Source organism: Jatropha curcas, chromosome 10 (genome assembly GCF_041381405.1).
Source record: "Jatropha curcas cultivar XTBG-Jc1 chromosome 10, XTBG_Jcur_1.0, whole genome shotgun sequence".
Classification (NCBI taxonomy): Eukaryota; Viridiplantae; Streptophyta; class Magnoliopsida; order Malpighiales; family Euphorbiaceae; genus Jatropha; species Jatropha curcas.
This window is the reverse complement of record NC_143160.1, coordinates 4,167,751-4,186,628: the sequence shown is the minus strand read 5'-3', so window position 1 is coordinate 4,186,628 and position 18,878 is coordinate 4,167,751. Positions and strand designations below refer to the sequence as shown.

General features: G+C 34.8%; 3 protein-coding genes across 4 annotated transcripts; 1 reads left to right on the top strand and 2 right to left on the bottom strand.

Moving 5' to 3' along the window:
- Window positions 1–4,682: 4,682 nt before the first annotated feature.
- On the bottom strand, window positions 4,683–8,059 carry LOC105640205 (SAP domain-containing protein). Of its 2 annotated transcripts, none has more exons than XM_012224456.4 (6): window positions 7,808–8,056; window positions 6,603–6,648; window positions 5,908–6,034; window positions 5,676–5,746; window positions 5,042–5,145; window positions 4,683–4,861 (listed from the first exon to the last, which is right to left on the bottom strand). In XM_012224456.4, exons 1-6 carry the CDS (start codon window positions 8,051–8,053, stop codon window positions 4,823–4,825), a joined length of 633 nt encoding a protein of 210 aa, XP_012079846.2. In that variant the 5' UTR covers window positions 8,054–8,056; the 3' UTR covers window positions 4,683–4,822. The 2 variants fall into 2 exon arrangements, 1 of the variants encoding a protein (XP_012079846.2); XR_002285180.2 differs by having other exon boundaries at window positions 4,724–4,861; window positions 5,927–6,034; window positions 7,808–8,059.
- A 1,389-nt stretch (window positions 8,060–9,448) lies between these two features.
- On the top strand, window positions 9,449–12,382 carry KING1 (SNF1-related protein kinase regulatory subunit gamma 1). The gene is made up of 5 exons (XM_012224455.4): window positions 9,449–9,737; window positions 9,875–10,047; window positions 10,624–10,791; window positions 10,903–11,178; window positions 11,602–12,382. Exons 1-5 carry the CDS (start codon window positions 9,545–9,547, stop codon window positions 12,061–12,063), a joined length of 1,272 nt encoding a protein of 423 aa, XP_012079845.1. The 5' UTR covers window positions 9,449–9,544; the 3' UTR covers window positions 12,064–12,382.
- Window positions 12,383–14,278: 1,896 nt separating this feature from the next.
- On the bottom strand, window positions 14,279–18,713 carry EXO70F1 (exocyst subunit exo70 family protein F1). The gene is made up of 2 exons (XM_012224453.4): window positions 16,407–18,713; window positions 14,279–14,599 (listed from the first exon to the last, which is right to left on the bottom strand). The coding sequence occupies exon 1, from the start codon at window positions 18,333–18,335 to the stop codon at window positions 16,431–16,433; it is 1,905 nt and encodes a 634-aa protein (XP_012079843.1). The 5' UTR covers window positions 18,336–18,713; the 3' UTR covers window positions 14,279–14,599; window positions 16,407–16,430.
- Window positions 18,714–18,878: the final 165 nt, after the last annotated feature.

Sequence of the window (18,878 nt, the reverse complement as noted above, 5' to 3'; positions counted from 1 at the left end):
ATGAGTCAGGAGGGGTGTATATATATATATTGGATTTTATGAGATGAGAGGGTATAGTGTAGTTTTTTTTTGTATATGATATTTCTTGTGATAGCGAAAGAGAGAGCCGACATCGAATGTTGTTAAAGAAAAACCAAATGGAATACGCACATGGTCCTGGAGCTTAAAATGGAAGAACTGCGATCAATAATTTGGTCCGATGGCAATTTTAACGGTGGATGGATGTAAGTTATGTTGCGCAAAATTAGGAGTTTGAGCAGCTTTTCGTGAAATACTAAAAGCTAAATATAAAATGTTATCTTAAATCTTTAAAAATTAGTTACTCCATATTAGCGAACACTATAAAACGTATTATGATAAAAACATTAAAGTTATTGTTGCCGAACACAATCATAGTGTTTCCTGCTCTATTGAGTTTTTGGGGTTTTCTTTCATTTTCTGTCTATTTTATAATTATAAAATATAAAATTACTCTAATGACCTTTAATTATTATTTTTAATATAGTAATTTTCAGTGATAATTTAAACAATAATTCCGAATATATATTTTTTCATTGATTTTGTTTGGATGTAACTTTTGCGATGGAGATAAGTTGAATTCAAAACTTTGCATTTTCCACATCTTATAAGATGTGAGAAAACTTTAAAAATCCAATATGACTTTAGAAGTAATAAATTTAATTATAACTTATGTGGTGAAGAGAATTTAATATTTTTTGATATATTCATTAAATTCAATTAATAAATAAAAAAAGTGAATAATATATTATGTGCCCGTGACAGCTAATACGAACAGATTATTAATTTATACCGAGCAAGTCTAAGAACCAAGCCACTTTTTTTTTGAATAAAACTGCTATTTAAATATTAATAGAATCAAAGAATAAAATATCTTGAATCAAAACTGGATGGACAGGACCCAAATACAGAGAACCAAACAAAGAAACAGTTGCCTAAGCAAGCAAATGGGCACACTGATTCCTTGATTTCTCAACAAAAAGTAAAGATGACGAATTGAACTTCTCCATTAGAGTAGAACCGAACGACATAAGAGTCGAGTAACCATCTAAGACCAAGCAGCATTTATATTCGTTTGAATAAAGAAATGTTCAGTTAAAAGATCATCAAAAGTCATTAATTACCAAGATTCTCACTTGGCATTCATAGCCAAGATTCTTACCATAAATATATATAATCAGTTACAATTTGGGATATATTATAAATACTTATATGAAAATCTAGATTAGGCATCCTATCAATACACAAATAACAATTTTGGCATTTCTCTATAATTTTCTGAATTAACCCCCTATCAGAAACTATACAAAAAGAGTTTCTTCTCAAAAAAAAAAAAAAAAAAAAAAAAAAAATAGTGATAGCACCGTAAACCTAAACCCTGAGCAGGCAAATGGCAATGAGAAAGAGGATACAGAAGTTGGGCAAATGCCTTAATTATAGAAACCGTGAAAAAGCAGAAAATTGTTAAAATCATGATCCAATGCCTCTTAAATTTCTCCTAAGAAAAAGCCAAAGTCAATATTTATCATTTTGGGCCAAGAAAATTATTAGTGTAAGCTACTTTATTTTATTCATGAAATGTTATCTATCAACCAAAAACATAAAATAATACAGTATATCTTAATTATTTTGTTATGCTCAAAAGACACAAAGAGGTTTTATATCTTATTTTCACTTCAGATCACATTATTATTATTATTATTATTATTAATCATTCATTATTTTGAACGAAAAATCAAAAAATTGACTCATACAATACAATTATGTTAAAAATATTGGTCATTTTTTGGGATGCAGTACAAGTTACGAACGTTTATAATAATCTATTTTGATTTATTTGATTTTTATCAATAAAAAATAATTAAATTATTGAAAAAAAAAAAAACATTTTAAATGGAGCATTCTCTCCATCAACTGCATTTATTCTCAAATGTCATTGCTTAAGCAATGATTTGTTGTTTTTGAAAAAAAGGAAAAGAAAAGAAAAGAAGAATCTGACTAAACAGCAAGTAGGCACTTCAATTGCCTGCCACGGAAACTTGAACTGACACGTGAAAATTTTAAAACACGTTTCCTGAATTTTTGCGTCCTCAAGAGAGACTGCTTCATGGAGAGCGATCGTACGCATTTAATGGTCAATGGGTCCTAATTTCCTTTTTTTTTTTTTCCTTCTTTTTTTAATTTCTTTTGTTCTTAGTTCTACTTCTTTATACTCTATTTAAGGCTCAAAGTTTAACAATAATAAAAAAATTAATACGCGAAAATAACATCGTCGGCATAGAATAAAATGTCTATTTTTAATTTAAAAAATTAATAAAAACTCTTATAGTATAAGAAATTTAAATTCAAAATTTCTCATTTTTCAAAGACTAATCAAATTGCTCTTAATTTATATATTTTTTTAGTCTCAAAGAAACTACAAATTTCTTTATTAAATTTCTTTATTTTAATCTCCTAACAGAATAAATCTAACTAACTGAAGCTTGAGAGGCTCAAAATTTATTTATTACGTATATGACATCTGATCTTACGTATTCCATGTACTGCTAGTAAGCCACTTGTCGGCATCCCCACCGTTTCGTAAATGGGTCCTAAAAATAAAATCATTTGGCAGTTGATGTGCTGCGGCGCCGGTATAGTAGTGGTCGCAAAAGCTTACCTCAAGTAGAGGGACTCTGCTCTTCTCTTCTTTGTAGTCTTTGATGGTGACATGCCACCACTTTCAGCGAACCGAACTTGCACCCACCAGTTGAATGCTTTCATTTTGTTAAATCTCTATTTTTCGCTGGTTGTTTCCTTTACGTTTTTCTATTTACAGCTAGGATAACAACTACCTTTCGTCTTCATGTTTATTCCCTATATATATCTTCTTTCTTTAAGTGGATATTACTAATGGTTCTCTAATGCATAGAAACTGTTTGCCTAGTTTTCGCATTTTGAACACATTTTTCACATGGAAATATATGCAAACACCTTACGACAAAAATAAAATCTTTAAAGTTGAAAGAGAAAATCTTTGAGAGAAAGATTTTTGATGGACTAATAAATGCAGTGAGAATATAATTATAATTAGATATAAGGAATTATACCTAGCATTATATATCTAATTTGAAATATATAACTTTTGGTTAATATTTTTTATTAAATGACTCATAATTTCTGTTCGGAAATTTAATATAGTGTTTTTCAGTTGGACTCAAATAACGTCTCAAACTTAGCATTATTAAACATATATATTGAATTGCTTGTACGGACCCACTAAATCAATCAATATCATTTCTCTTAGTATTTTCTATTCTCTAAATTATTTCAATTTCTATCGACTATTGATTAGACTTGATTTGTTTTTAATTATTATTAAAAATATAATTCGGAGAACTCAATTTATTTTATATTTATAAATTTATTCGTGTATTTGTTTCCTATATTTTTTGACATGTCGTTTTTTCATATATTTTTGTGTTTTTAAATGGCAATTATTTACTAATTAAAAGAATGAAGAGTTGAGAAAAAGAAATGAATAAAGTGCAAAGAGGAAACCGACATGGAAATGGAAAAGTTTTGAAGAGACGTTATCTAATTCATAAAAAATGTGTGTAATTTTTCTTTTCTAAATCTTGAATTACGGCGTAGAAGAAGACAATTGATGATTTGGATTTAAGCCACGAGTCCTTTCTATAGCTATACCCACACCACCGAACTATAAGACCTATGGGCCATCCTCAAGATTACGAATCCTTATCTCATTCCTCTCGTGCATCAAATTCATATTCCTTCGTTTTGCTTTTATTACACTATATTGCATTTATTTACAGTTAAGAAGAAACGTTCCTTTTTTTTTTTTTTAAAAAAAAAATATATATATATATATATATATATATATATATATATATATATATATACTGTAAAATCACTATGATGTCATAATTCATAAAAGTTGCATGTGTGAATTATGCTTGCTAGCCTTTTCATTTGGTTTATTTTGGTTAATGGGCTCTTTCAAGTATTCCAAAAATAGAACCTTGGGTCATTCAAATGACCTCGTGCAATCTGCTCTGCGGCTTAAACCCACAAACACACAAACGTCGTCTGTTGGAGCTATCCATTGATGGGTATTACATTTGGAGCCATATTCCAAAAACGTCCAAAATTGCTCTCGCAGAAAAATAAAAAGAAAAAGGAAATTCAAATTTCAACCACCAGTCGTACTCGAACGACAGAAGGCAAACAGCAAGTCGTTTATCATATATTAGACTTCCTATATGTTATTAAATGGAACCCTAAAAATTATTTAAAATTGATTTTATGATAATAATCTCAATAGCGTTAAAAAAAAAGTTGTTATTGGGAGTTGAAAGGCACATAGAGTTCCTTAATTGTGGAACCATCAACAGCAAAACTTCAGATGAATTTCCATTGAAAATCCAACTGCTTCCCATTTCAGAAGGTTTTTGCTTCATTATATTTAGGAAGACCAAACAACACAGTACATCTGGCTATAGAAGTTACACTGTTAAGAGTACTAGGTAAACTCATGTTCCAACCCCAAAAAAACTTGCCTTGGCACAAAAAATTTTCTACACAACCATCCACTTTCTAATGCTACTGATCCTTTTTCCTTTTCTTTTGGCAAAAAGATGCACCAAAATTATTAAAATTTCTTCAACTTTCCAACATTGGCATTTTTTCCCCCAATTCTAGTCGTTGACCCATTCCCCATGTTACGTAGAAGACCACTAAAATCACCTAATTCCTGCCCTGGATGTATACAATGTGAACGATTTATCCCCAAGCTTCTGAATGATTAACCATTTGCATTTCTCAACCTTGCAACCAGCTCATCCTGCACATACGATAAAATGAACCAGTTACCAGCAGAAGCACAAATAAGTATTGTAATCAATCTAAGAATATCAGCATATAGGCCCCCATCTTGCTTGTTTGCTTCCTTGCTTGCGTGTGTGTGTGTAACAAAGAAGTCCAGAATAGTGTACAAGTTGTCTATGTATAATAATATACTTGCCTTCTTTCCTTTGGGTGAAAGACCCCGCTCCTTCAGAAGGGCCCGAAGCCTTTCTACAGTCAAACTGTATAATTCTCTATCGGATGATCGGCTATCCAATCCCTCTGCAAACACAAAAGCATATAAAACTCAGAGCAACAATGACATAATAACCATCAATTTGAATAGAAGCTACAGATGAATGAAATATGTCCAATATATTATACAGATTGCGACTTTTAAATAAAGAATAGATTCTCTCGAGAAGAGGCCTTTAGTCAGAAAAATCCTCTCATATGGTTTCTTGGTTATTTTTTTACCAAGACCCTCTTCAACCTTTTTTCCCATTAATCTATAATACTACTGTAATTTTTCAAATCCTGAATGAATGATTAATTTCTTGCATATCATGGATGTTTCATCCATGCTGGATATCTAAAGCATGCTTACGGATTAAAATGAGGACTGATACTGCCTAAAAGCAGCAGGAGTGTAAAGAATGAAGTTACAAGAAGCAAATAATTTGCAGACAAAGTCTTAAACCATTTCTTGAGGTGAATAAATTATTGGTTGCTTTGGCAGTGAGAACAGTAAGAGGGAAACAATGTTCCAATGACCTTTACTGTTAACTATTTTAAAGCTTAATGAAGCTCACCTTGTCGAGAACCAATTTGAGCATTGCTTCTCTTAGCTGAAGCCCTGCCATCCTGAACCCTTTCTGGAGGGCTGAAAAAATAAGAGGTGATAAGAATCAAAAACATCAAAAACGATCAATTTATTCATGAGCTAGCAGGCCATATTGCAGAAGGATGTTCACAAGTGAATAAAAAAGAGCTACCCTCACTAAAACAAAAGCATCCTTTTCTAGAAAAGATGGGAGGTAATACCGTTTTCGAGAACCTTCACCTGCATTTATTCCCTTTCCGTCCTTTGAACTAGACTCGCCCTTTTGATTCTTAAGTTGGAGCGATCTAATCAATATGTTTGTTTGGTTCGTCTTTATCTGTTGACTTTCTGGACATACAAGTAAGAAGAAATAATTTGTGTAATTAAAATGTTAGTATCTGATAACACAGAAACAAGCTTCAGAAGAATGGAAATCCAGTTATGCTGTAGTACACTCACACACAGAGATAGAGATAGAGAGAGAGAGAGATTAAGGACTCCTTCAGTGCAGTTGATTGTTTCTGTCTATCTGACTTTGCGTCGTTTAATTTTCCTAATATATGTGAAGTTTAATCTCCTACTTCTATTAGGAATAGGTTTGCATGCGTTGGGCCCATATATATATATTTTTTTATACTTTACGTGAATAGTTGATTTGTTGCTATTCATTCCAATTTGTGCGATTCTTTGCCGCCGATTCGTACGATTCGCTTCCAATTCAAGGTGCTCTCCGATTCATCCTTAAGATTCGTATTAATTTCTCTTAGATTCGATACGAATCGTATCGTGAATCTACGATTCTAACAACACTGGTGTAAAGTATATTAGTATAAAGTTGGGGCTATTTTATTCCATCAAACGTGTTCAAAGAACTAAAAGTTCTGGAAAATCTATGAAGTCGGAAAAAGAAGTAGACCTGGAGGCAATGTGTCATGCTCACAGATATAAACTCGCATCCCACCCTGCATAAAAAATTCTCTCCTGTGAACACAATTTCAATACAAAAGAATATTTTACTGAAACAGGAAGCTAATAAATTGGACCGAAAAGGCAATGTGCAGTTAAGTGAACTAAAACAACAATGTAATAGAGAAGAAATGTACCAAGAAAAGAAAATAACAAGAGCTAGGGTTGAAATTTGGCATAATCCAATCTTTAATATACCAGTAGTTTAAAACAAAAAAAAAAAAAGAGGAGAAAGATCATAGAAATTATTGAAATATCTAATAATAACTGGACCAGCACAAAAAAAAAGAACATTCTATTTTCAAGAGACTATCTCTGTAGATTTATGATCTAGCATGCTTATGGTATATATTGTTTAAATGCTCAACCAAAAGTTCTGCATATGCAATTCTACGGAGTACACACCTAGCCAACTCCTTTCTCTATCACTATTCTTCACCTTTGCTTCGCACAAATGAAGGCTCAAGATAATCATATCATACATTAACAAAGCAACTGGGGAAATAGAGGAACAAATGATAAACAGCATCAAAACCATATCCATTTTCTACATGTAAAACATTGAATGAGTGACCATATGGATATTGGCACCTAGCTTGATCGGCGCAAGCACAATCATTAAACCCTTAAAAATCACCAATCCCTGTAAATGATTCCTTCAGTTAGGTGGAGGCTTAGTGCTTGAGATTATCCACAGGGGTCTAGATCACAAACAAATTGAAGGTGATCAAGAAAAACCCTAATTTTGAAACTCTAAACACTGAGGCAAAATCCACAATTCTCTTTATTTACAAATTGTAGCTGCATTTAATTCCTCAAAAGCTGGAATATTTTGGTCCAGTTCATTTTAAATCAAAATCCAAACCTCACAGGTCACACAATACCCATCAATGACACTCCAACACTCTGCGGCACTAAAAACATGAATGTTATAATGTGACTCTTAGAACCGCTACCCAGCAGAGTTGCCAGAAGATAATGTACAATTTCTTAGACCATACAAAATTATTTACCCTGTCTACCACCTATGAAGCTCTTCTCTTCCTTTTTGTTTGTAAAAAATAAAAACTAAAAAATAAAGATACAGCAGTCCTGATTATAAAACATGACAGACAATTTCGCAATGAAGTATAAAGAAGAGAATAGGAGATTCACCGGATTTGAAGAGAGGACGGTAGAGGACAAGAAACCTCGAGATGGAAGGTTAGAGAGGAATTTAGAAGCGGCAGTAGCCGTTGAATTTGAATCGGACGGCCGAGAAGACGAACCCTCCATGGCGCTGAAAAAACCCTCGAGAGGTATTAGAGAGACCAAATTGTGCGAGTTATGCAGCGCTGCGATTGTGACTGCGTTTTTATTAGTGCAAGCTGCGTTGGAGTTGGACTCCGAATTCCAATCCATCCTGTGCATTCACCTCGCTATATCTACGGGGTGGTGGGCCTCGTAATTTGTTTGGTGTGTTTGGTTGCTTAGAAATCGGAAGAAAAATTACTGGGTTGGTAAATTTTGAGTTCAGCCTGTTTCAATTATCTAATGCCACTTTTAATTAATTAAATAAATGTATAATTAAATACTCAAAAAAAAAAAAAAAAGTATAATTGGACTTATAGAACTCGTTTTGTTAAATAAGTTTCATATTTTATGATATATATACTTAAAAATTTATATTTGTCATTTTTAATTTTGATGAAACAAGTTACGCTTCAATCAAATGCTATGCAAATTACTAAAATTTGCAAGTGAATTATAAATTTAGCCAGTGTCTTTTTTATTAACTTAGCTGAAGTTATGAAAATTAAATGATTACATAGAGTTTATTTCAGTGATTTTTAGCTAAAGTTATGAAAACTATATTATTTTTAAGATTTTTATTAGTGATTTTTAGCTTAGTTAAAAAAATTTAACACGTACAAAATCAATTGAGTAGACTAATAGATTTTTCTTTAATTTTTAGTTTTAAAATTTTTATCAATGTAATATAATAATTTGAAAGTGATTTGATGCTTTTTTTCATTTGCAATTTCATTCCTAATTAAAATTAAAGGTTAATCTGCGTTGTAAAAATATCGAAATTGGAGTAAAATTATCAAAAAAAATTTATAAATATAGTGAAATTTTACAAATTTGTAAAGTTTACTTATTTTGTAATAGGAGGCCAAGGAAAGATTATATCGTAAATTTTCCGTCTGTATTTGTTTTTGCTCTCTTCCTTCTTGTTACCCAAAGTTCCAAACACAGAGTAAAGCTTTAAGGCCCACTAAACTGAAAACGGTAGAAATTGTATTTGGGCCTATCTCATCAAGCCCGTAGTTTTTGGACAAAAAAACCCTTCTGCCCCGTGCGCACACAGAAGAAGAGGGATACGGGCAAGAATCAAGACAAGGTTTTAACCTGGAAAACTGACACTTACTTGATAACCATTCATGGACAGCCACGTTTTCGCATCATAGTCTTGTCAGCAAGGAACGGGGCGCGCAAAGCACGCTCTAGCTCACATTAGAGTGCCACGCCAGTGGCCGCCATTAAGGATCGGATAAGAGGTGTCGTCCTCCTAAAGTTGCACAATAAAATAGTTACATACTGGATAAGCATAAAGCTGAATAATCATCAAATCTTTTGACCAGTCCACTCCATCATCGAATATGCACCAGACGAATCCTCCACCTCCACGTGTCGTATTTCACCATTCTGATGGAAGAATTTTTATATCGACGGTCATGATCGATGAGAGTTGTTGCAAAGAGTGAGAATGTGTTTTAGAGGATAATTTCAGGAACTTTTCTAATCATTGTTTATATTTGTCACCTTCGTAGCTTGCAAGTGACAGTACTGTAACCGCCTGCGCAAACAGAGAGAGGGAAAGGGAATTGTAGACGGAGAGAGTTGGTGAAAATGGCCGATATTCAGGTAATAAGGGAGAGTGAGGTAGTTGCGGCGGAGAGTCCAAGGAGTCCGGAGGCGAATTTAGGAATGAAAGTGGAGGATCTATGGGATATAATGGAGCCACAGTTGAGTCCTAATGAGAAGCTCAATGCTTGCTTTGAGAGTATACCTGTATCAGCTTTCCCTTCTGCACCTTCTCCAGGTTCTTTTCTTTATATGATACTGCTTTTCCTCAGCTAATCAATTGCACGATCGATCAGTTTGTGTGTTTGACTTTGATCGCAAGATTGTTTTGATTAGTTAGTTATTTCTTTTTATTATTCTAAATTGAATAAGCAGTGGTGGAGATAAAATCAGACACGAGTCTAGCAGAGGCAGTGAAAATACTTTCAGATCATAAAATGTTAAGCGCACCGGTGGTGGATGTTGATGCTCCTGAGGATGCCACTTGGATGGATAGATACATCGGCGTTGTCGAGTTCGCTGGAATTGCTGTCTGGATTTTGCATCAGGTTAGCTTGCCATGCTAACGAATCTCCTTTTATATCCGGTTGTAGTAGCACTTTTATGAAAGAAAGAAATTGATGGCTTGCTTATTACTGTTGTTGTCCATTTTTCAATATAGGAAATTGAGTCTTCTTTAAAAAAAAAAAAAACGGAAATTTTGTTGTTTGTGTTTTCAATCCTTGGCAAGGAGCTTCTGTTTGGGGTTGATGATATATACGTACATAAGAGAAAATTTTTCTAGAGAACATGAATTTTTGGGAACTTTTTTTAACTTTTTATATTCAAATTTTCTTTTTAAGTTTTGATGATCAAATTGGGAAATTTGAATGGGAAACCAGAGAGTTCTATTTTTACTCTATTTTTTCAACTGAAAACGATATCCATTTTTCTTAAAATGAATGTACCCTTATTCTCTTGTACTCCAAATCTCCAATAATAAGGGAAAGTTTAGATTTCAAATTATCTTGTTTTGATCTGATAAAGTGATGGGATGTAATGGATTGATATTTTTGGTATACTGATATGTTGATTTGGCCTCCTTTGATTGGATTTTGAAAACAACATTTTTATTTTATGAACAGTCAGAACCCACATCTCCAAGAAAGGAACATTCTGGCAAAGCTCTTGCAATGGCAATTGGTTTGACTAATGCCGCAGGGCTTGGAACCCTGGGTCCTGAAGATGCTTCAGCAACTTCTGGAAATTTTTTTGAGGCTTTGACTTCTTCTGAATTCTATAAAAACACAAAGGTTCTGCTTCATACATTTTGATAATTATGCTTTCTTATTCCTGATCCTGAGCTGTTTTGCCATTTTCTGAATTCTGTGAAAGCACAGAGGTTTTAACTTTAGAGCATGCAGGTTCGCGACATCTCAGGATCATTCCGGTGGGCACCATTTCTTGCTTTACAGAAATCAAACTCCTTTTTGACGATGCTGTTGTTGCTTTCTAAGTATAAAATGAAGAGCATTCCTGTTATTGATCTGGGCGAAGCAAAGATTGATAACATTATTACCCAGTCTGCTGTTATACACATGTTAGCTGAATGTGCGGGGCTTCAATGGTTTGAGAGCTGGGGAACCAAGAAACTTTCAGATATTGGTCTTCCCTCCATGTCCCCTGAACATATTATCAAGGTGCGTGGCCCTTCTCAGTTGATGTGTTCTTGTTTCTTCTGTGACGTTGAGGGGATTTCTATATGTGGTAATCTATAATGCTTAGTTCAGTGTGTTAATTTTTCAACAATTTATGCAGAATGAATGCATCAGTCTGTTCTATGTCTGCTTTATGGGTTCTGAGGTTCATGTTGGCTGCCGGCTCAATCAAATATTTTGCCTACTCTTGTTCTATTTCTATTTTATTCTAATTCTATTATTTTATAGTACTTTATTCAGTAGAATTTACCACCATGAAGCATTACAAAATCTGGCTGTGACATAGAGCTTCATGTCGACGGGCCTTTTTGGGCCTCTGCATCTTTCCTTAGTGTCTCTCTCTATGTTCTTTAGAAATTAGAAGCTTGATGATAGTCCTACTGATGGTCAGTTGATTTGTTTTAGGTGCACGAGGAAGAACCAGTGCTCCAGGCATTTAAGCTTATGAGGAAAATGAGAATTGGTGCAATACCTGTCGTTGATAGTGATGGTAGAAAGGCGGTAGGCAACATAAGTCTAAGAGATGTTCAATACCTGTTAACTGCACCAGAGATCTACCGTGATTATAGGTCTATAACAGCAAAGAACTTTTTGACGGCAGTTAGAAGCTACTTGAAGGAGCATCATGAAACCTCACCGATGTTGAATGACATGATTACATGCACGAAGGACCACACTATTAAAGAATTGATTCTGAAACTCGATTATCAGAAAGTTCATAGAGTATATGTCGTGGATGATGCTGGTAATCTTGAAGGAGTGATCACTCTGAGAGACATCATCTCAAGGCTTGTACATGAGCCCCGTGGCTACTTTGGTGACTTCTTTGATGGAGTGCTGCCGCTGCCCCAAAACAGTAGAGTCTAAGAGGTATCAGCAATGCAGGTTTGGTCACTCCCCTAATGAATGACCATATTTTCAAATGATATCTGCTAATCTTCTTTGGATTGTCTGATTGCGAGTAAATTTGGTTGCTGTAACATAGCCGAGTGCCATGTAATCAGTTTTCCTCGTCCTTTGATGGTTTTCCTTCATCTGTATATCTTGATGTAACCACAAACTGCACATCAACTTCCATATCAAGTGCAAATTCTTAATCCTGTCATTGTTAATTTGAATGCTGAATTTGCAAGGTGAAAATAGCGAGTTATTAATATATAGATTTTGTCTCTCTAGTTGTTTTTAACCTTGTTCTTACGCTTTGAAAGAAAATAAAGGGTTATGAATCTGATCATGCGGTCTATTGTCATTGAAGTTTGTGTTTTTCTTGGAAGGATTTCACAATGCTCTTTTTGAAGGGAGGAGAACAACTGTTATGTGAGATTAGAAAGAACAATTCTAGGATTCTGTGGTGTGTTTGAAATTGGAACTTTTCCGATCTAACGTGTTTTGATGATTATATCAAGAAAATATCTTTCAATGGTTTTCTAAAAATCTCATCAGATAATTTTCTCAGCTCAGCTGGAGAATTGATGAGCCGGGGGGTCAAAGTTATGCAGGCAGATGTTTCTTCCTTGTGGCTTTGCGGCGTACCCTTTCCTGGATTCTATAGCCTTGTGATGGGAACGAGGCTCTCATCTCCTAAAATGGAAATTTTTCGATTCGGAAATTACATTTTCTTGGAAAATTTTAGGAAAAAATGCCAAATTTAAAAATGTTTTTATGAAAACCCTTGTCATGGAAAAATTGAAAGGAATATACCTTTTTTTGTTTTTTTTTTTCCACAAATTGGTAGGCTGTAGATTCTACAAATTCTCTAATCGAAAACAAGAAAGACATGGTTTCCACTTGAAGCAACAGATCAAACTTTTTATGTATGATATACAGACATTTTTTAAATAGCACGCAGCAAGAAACCCATGTTGATGTTGTGCACAGGTTGAGACAAGACAAGTTCCCAAATTCCAAGCAACCTTACTATGTGGGGAGTAACAAAGATCCATCCACGGTTATTCCAATGCTACAAGTGTATCTTTTTGCTTTCTTCTCGTAGCTATGTAGCAAAAGCAAACTTCAATATCTGCTTGGCAAGGTAGCGTATCAACGTAGAGCCCAAAATGCAAAGAGGATGCCAGTTAATTTTTTCTTTATTATTATTATTATTATTATTATTTACTTTTTCTTCCAATTTGTAATAAGATAATAAGGTTAGGGGTGTGTTACACCGAAACGACGGAACGCGAAAACGATATGGGAACATGATATATTTAAAAAATAAATTTACACAAAAAAACACTATTTTACTATTTTACATAGAAAATTGATACGGAAAATGTTTATGGTTAGAAATTTTCGCACATCATAGATAACAGGTGTTTGGCTCGGATCATCTACTAACATTTTGAAACTTTTTACTATCAGCTAATAGCTAATTTTTATTTATATAATATTTAAACTGTATTAACCTTATAAAAATAACTAATAATAGAATTATTTTTTAGTACATATATAAATATGGTATTCTTAGTAGTTATTTTGTATTTCAATAGCAATAATTGTAAAAAATTTGGCTACATCAAACAAACATTCATCAACTAACACTATAACTGAGGGTATAATTTATTTTTGATCTATCAAATGAAAAAATAATAAGAAACATCAAATCAAGAATAATATAATCAATTTTATGTACATAATTAGACAATTTCATTTATGTTTACAATTAGTAGTATAATTTCTCTAGCATTAATTAAAATATTTTAACAATATAAAAAGTTAATTTAAAGAGGAATAATTTTATTATTAAAAAATAAATTTCAATAAGGGTAAATGAGTCCATAGAGAATTTTGCAAATATCCCTGAATTCTTTCTAGGGTCCAAGTGGTTTTAAGTGTGCACCCATTACTTTGTGCTCCCTACATAATCAAAAACTGTTTCATGATTGATAAACAAGGGAAGCACTCATCCTTATCAACTTCACTAATCCTATTGGCTATTTAATTTTTCTCTTTATATTATTCATTGAAAAGAAAAGGGTAAAAAGACAGTTAAACCCCACAAATCTCTTCCCTGGTTTAAAAATAAAACCCTAACAATGCCCATCCATATCCATTCTACTAGGACCAAGAAACGACACCTCCATAAATCAAGAAACACACTGGCCAACCAGCCATAAGATATAAGCCTCTATATCACAGAAAGACAAAGACAGCAAATCCACTAGAGTGGTCCATTTGGTGGGGTGAAGAGTCCCTCATGGCTCGGGCATACAAATTGATGTAACTTGTCTATATTAGCAATAAATAAAGCTTAAGTACTAGAAAAGAAGAGCGTGAGCCTGTTCCTTCTTAATTGATCCCTCTGGCTTTCAGTGCCAGACATTGCACGTTCTTTGGCCACGTTTATTAGGAAGCTTGAGGGGCTTATGCTTCCAGTTGATCAGGAACATGGACATGGTGCCTTCTGCAGGTTGAGTTCAGGTAAGAGACAAAACCCAACAAATATTAGCATTTTTATGATTTGTTAGCATTTACTCACTTAAGTGATTAGTGGAGCATAAAATGGATGGGTTTGCATTAGATTGATGAATAAAATACCATTCATTCAGGCATAAAGAATTAACAGTTAATTTGCAATTATCACTAGAAAACTTACAAGTAGTATTATTGGAACAGAAAAATTAACACTTGCACAAAATGGCAGCGACTAGTTTATATATATATATATATATATATATATATATATATATATATATATGTGTGTGTGTGTGTGTGTGTGTGTGTGTGTGTGTGATTCCAATAACTGTCCTTCAAAAGAACCAAAGAGAGCAACTTCAGACTTGAATCAACAGCTTCAGGGGAAGCAAACACATGACAGGCCCGTAAATGAATTATTAATGCAATACATGCAAATTTCTAAGCATTTAACTACATGAAATCTCTTTAATTTGTTGATTTTGTGTATTTTTACATTTACATCGTAATCAAAACCACATTGAGCTGAAAGCCTATTGGTAGGTCATCAATATTCAGCGTCACCCGTCAAAGAGATGAGTCAAACGTGGAATTACTTCCCATTCCATTTTGGCATCATTCATGGATGATACGCAGGCATGCTACTCAGTCTCAAGTGTTAGTATCAACAACCATGGTTTATGAAAAGCATATCAACTAACAGTAACAGCTCTAAACTTAATAATCCTCTGCATGAATTCTGTAACTGGGGCAGCAGCTCTAAACTTAACCAAGAAACTAGTTTCGTACATATATGAATGTCGTTTACTTGTGGCTTGTGTGAATTTGAGGTGTTTTGCTGACAAAAAATGGATTGAGGTGTTTTGCTAACAGTAATCAAGCTTAAAAAACATTGATAACAAGAATTACAAGCTACGGTCTCAACCCAATCATATAACACAGCCCAGCAACCGTACTGGACTTTTCATTTGCGAATTGGCTATCAGCTCTAGCGTAGACAATTACTGTACCAATTAGCGTTAGTCAGTCCCTAAAAAAATATAAGACTATTATTAATTCATCATTCATGCCTACACTCAAATTTCATTGATTTGGAAGTTCTTCACCAAGTGGCACAAATCATTTTTTGAACCACTGCTTCACATTATCCCCTTGTTTAACTTCCTCTCATTGGGGAGGGGAGAAGCTGAGGTGGGGTGTGTTTGACTGACATGCTTGTATAATTTATAGATGGTAAAATAGATTGCCTCATCACTTAGAAATCTGTAAGACACACTGATGTTAAGATGTTTATAGCAACCAAAGGAACAATCATTCATTCATAACAAGAGCCTCGCTATCAAGAGACCACTATCCCAATGACTGGATGAGCCACAAGGTACCATTTAAAAATAGTGCATCTTTCTCAGCCTGCATCCTGCTAACCTCACACAGATTATATTTGCAAGATTTTAGATACTTGAACAACAAAAAATTGCAATAGCAAATTGAAACTCAGCATTCATTCACACAGAATAGCCCACATGATTTTGGAAAAGTATAGCCACCATATGCTTCAATACTGATGGTGATTCATGACAATAAAATACATGAACCAGGGTATATCAAAATAGAAAAAGACTATGGTTTATGATACATGTACAAAGCTTAATATATATATATATAAAAGGAGCACTGTTTAACTAGCAGAAACATTTGTTTAAAACATTAACACCAGCAAATACAAAGCACATCATTCGATACAGTAAATAGATGAACACTGTTCCTTATAATGCTTGATGAGAGCACATGCTTACCTGTTACAGAAGTCCTGTATCCTATTAACTTTTTCTTCTCAGGTGGTGAAGAACAAGAGGTGTCCCTTCAAACAAATCCAGTAAATAATTCTCTAAATCCTCTGCTGTGTACTTTATGTATTTCCCAGCATGCCTTCCACTTTCTAGCTGATTCCCAAACCTACCCAGAAATGCACGGTATGCTGGTATAACTTTTTCAGATATAGATATTCGAAGCTCTTCACGAAGCTGCGGATCTGGGACCTTCCAACCTGTCTGAATCCTATAGATTTCTTCAAAGTGTGCATTGAAATTCTTGAACCTGTCCTTCAAAGCCACTTTAGAGGCATTATTACTGGAGCTCCCACCAATCCCTTCATCCTTTAAACAAGACAAGGCCTTAGTCCAAGCAGCTCTAAGATAAGCTGTAGCATATTGGCGTATCTGGCCCCTGCGTTTGCGAACCCACTGATCTCCTACAAGCTTGATAAGTTCTGAGTCCTTAACCTTTTGCACTATGTACAAAATATTATTTATCAGAAATATATACTGCATAGCAGCATCATCATACAGTCTTGATTTCTCCTCAAGATTTGACTCTAAAGTTGATAACAAGGCCAGCAATCTCCTTGCTATAGGAGTTGTGCTTTCTTCATCATCTTTGGACTCACCCTCATAATTCTCCAGAAGGGAATTCAGTGTCCCACTATAATCCACAACCAATTTCACATAGTTCATCACGTAGCGAGTAAGTGGATGAATCTCTCCATTAAGCATAGGCTTCTTCGAAGTTTCGCTCCGAACTGCATTCTCAAACTCCGCAAAAGTCCCTTTTGCAGCGTCTCCCAGTCCAGCCAGCACTCCCTTAGCCTCACTACACACAAATTCATCTGTCACCATGGCCTGCAAATCTAATAAGACATCTGCCAATGCGTCATACATATCCAAAATCCTAAACAGCTTCTCAGATGACCTCCTGGCAATAGCAACTGCCTCCCCAAAATTCAACAATTGCATCACACACCCCTTTGCAGTCTCATTAAAGCAAATTTCTTTAGCAGAATCAGAACCACTAAAAATATGATCACAAAGCCTCTTCTCACCAGTCAAAAGAACCCTGACCCCAATCTTAACAGCCTGTATCCATTTCTTCATTTTCTCATCCAATGTTCTCCAATCAATTTTCTGCACCTCTTCTATACTCAGTTTCTCGACTCCCAAAATAACCAAACACTCATCCAAAGCATCTCTACGAACATTACTATAAACCTGAACGCATTCCTTTTCATAACCAGATCGAATCATCCGCTCTGCAATCACTTTCAGGTCCTCTAGGGCCTCGCTATTTATCAAATCCACACACAAATCATCACCCAGACTCCCTCCCCTCTCGTGAAAATACGGGCTTTCACTATCAACCTCTCCGAAACTCCCAAATTCTCCATCAATTTCCCCTTCGGTTGATACAAAAGAGAGCGATACTCGCCGAATAGATCCGTACAACCGCTCCGCATCAAGGGGAACCGTATTCCTAATCAAGAGGTGACGAAACTCTTCCTCCAGCCTCGACATAGCGACCTGGACGGCGGTCTCAGCCCGCTCGACGGTTTCATTATCAGACCGAAGAGACAAATCATCCAACAAGTCAAGAATTTCATCGACAGCAGTTAGATATTGAGCGGCCTCCTCCGGAGCATCTTCCCAAGACGGGGCAGAGTGGTGGGAGGAATCCCAACGGAAAATAACCTTCTCGGCGGCATCTAATCGAGAAGATTCCTCTTTGATCAAATCGGTTATATTGGATAACCGGTTATCAAAACTAGAGAAGATCAGAAGCATATCCTCTCTGACGTTCTTTGGAGTGTTAAGACTCTTGACGATCTGCTGTGCTGTGGCCATCACCCGATCATCAGCGCCACCGCCCAGACTGGTGGTCGTAGTGGTGGCCATTTCCTTTTCGTTTGCAATTTTTAGGGTTTTGAGTTAATTTTGAGAGGGAAATTTAGGGATTAAGACTGTAATAGAAATGGATCAGAAATTATCACAAGACAGGTGATGATGATGATGATGATGATACCGCCACGGTCATATACCCATTTCTGTTTTCTTTTTTTATTATTATTATTTTTTTTTTTTTTTTGGGTTTTGGTTTTCTGGGATTGTGCAAGCAAGTGAGAAAGTTAGGGGCTGTTTGGCCGGCGGGTGTTTTTGGTTTAAGAGTTTTATTGTAATAAAAGGAAGATGATGGGGTTGAAGACTTACAAGTCTTAACAAAAAGGGAAGGTTATGGCCATGGCAATCAGGACTTATCGTCCCAATGACTCTATTACTCGTTTTGGATCGTCTACAGTTGATTTCCTGCGGTTCTCTTCAGCATATTGTCGTTTTGGGCCTTATTTAATTGGACTCGTTGGGCTGGTGGTCCTTGTTTATTTTTATATATATATATATAGAGAGAGAGAGAGAGAGAGAGAGAAAAGGAAAGTTAAATGA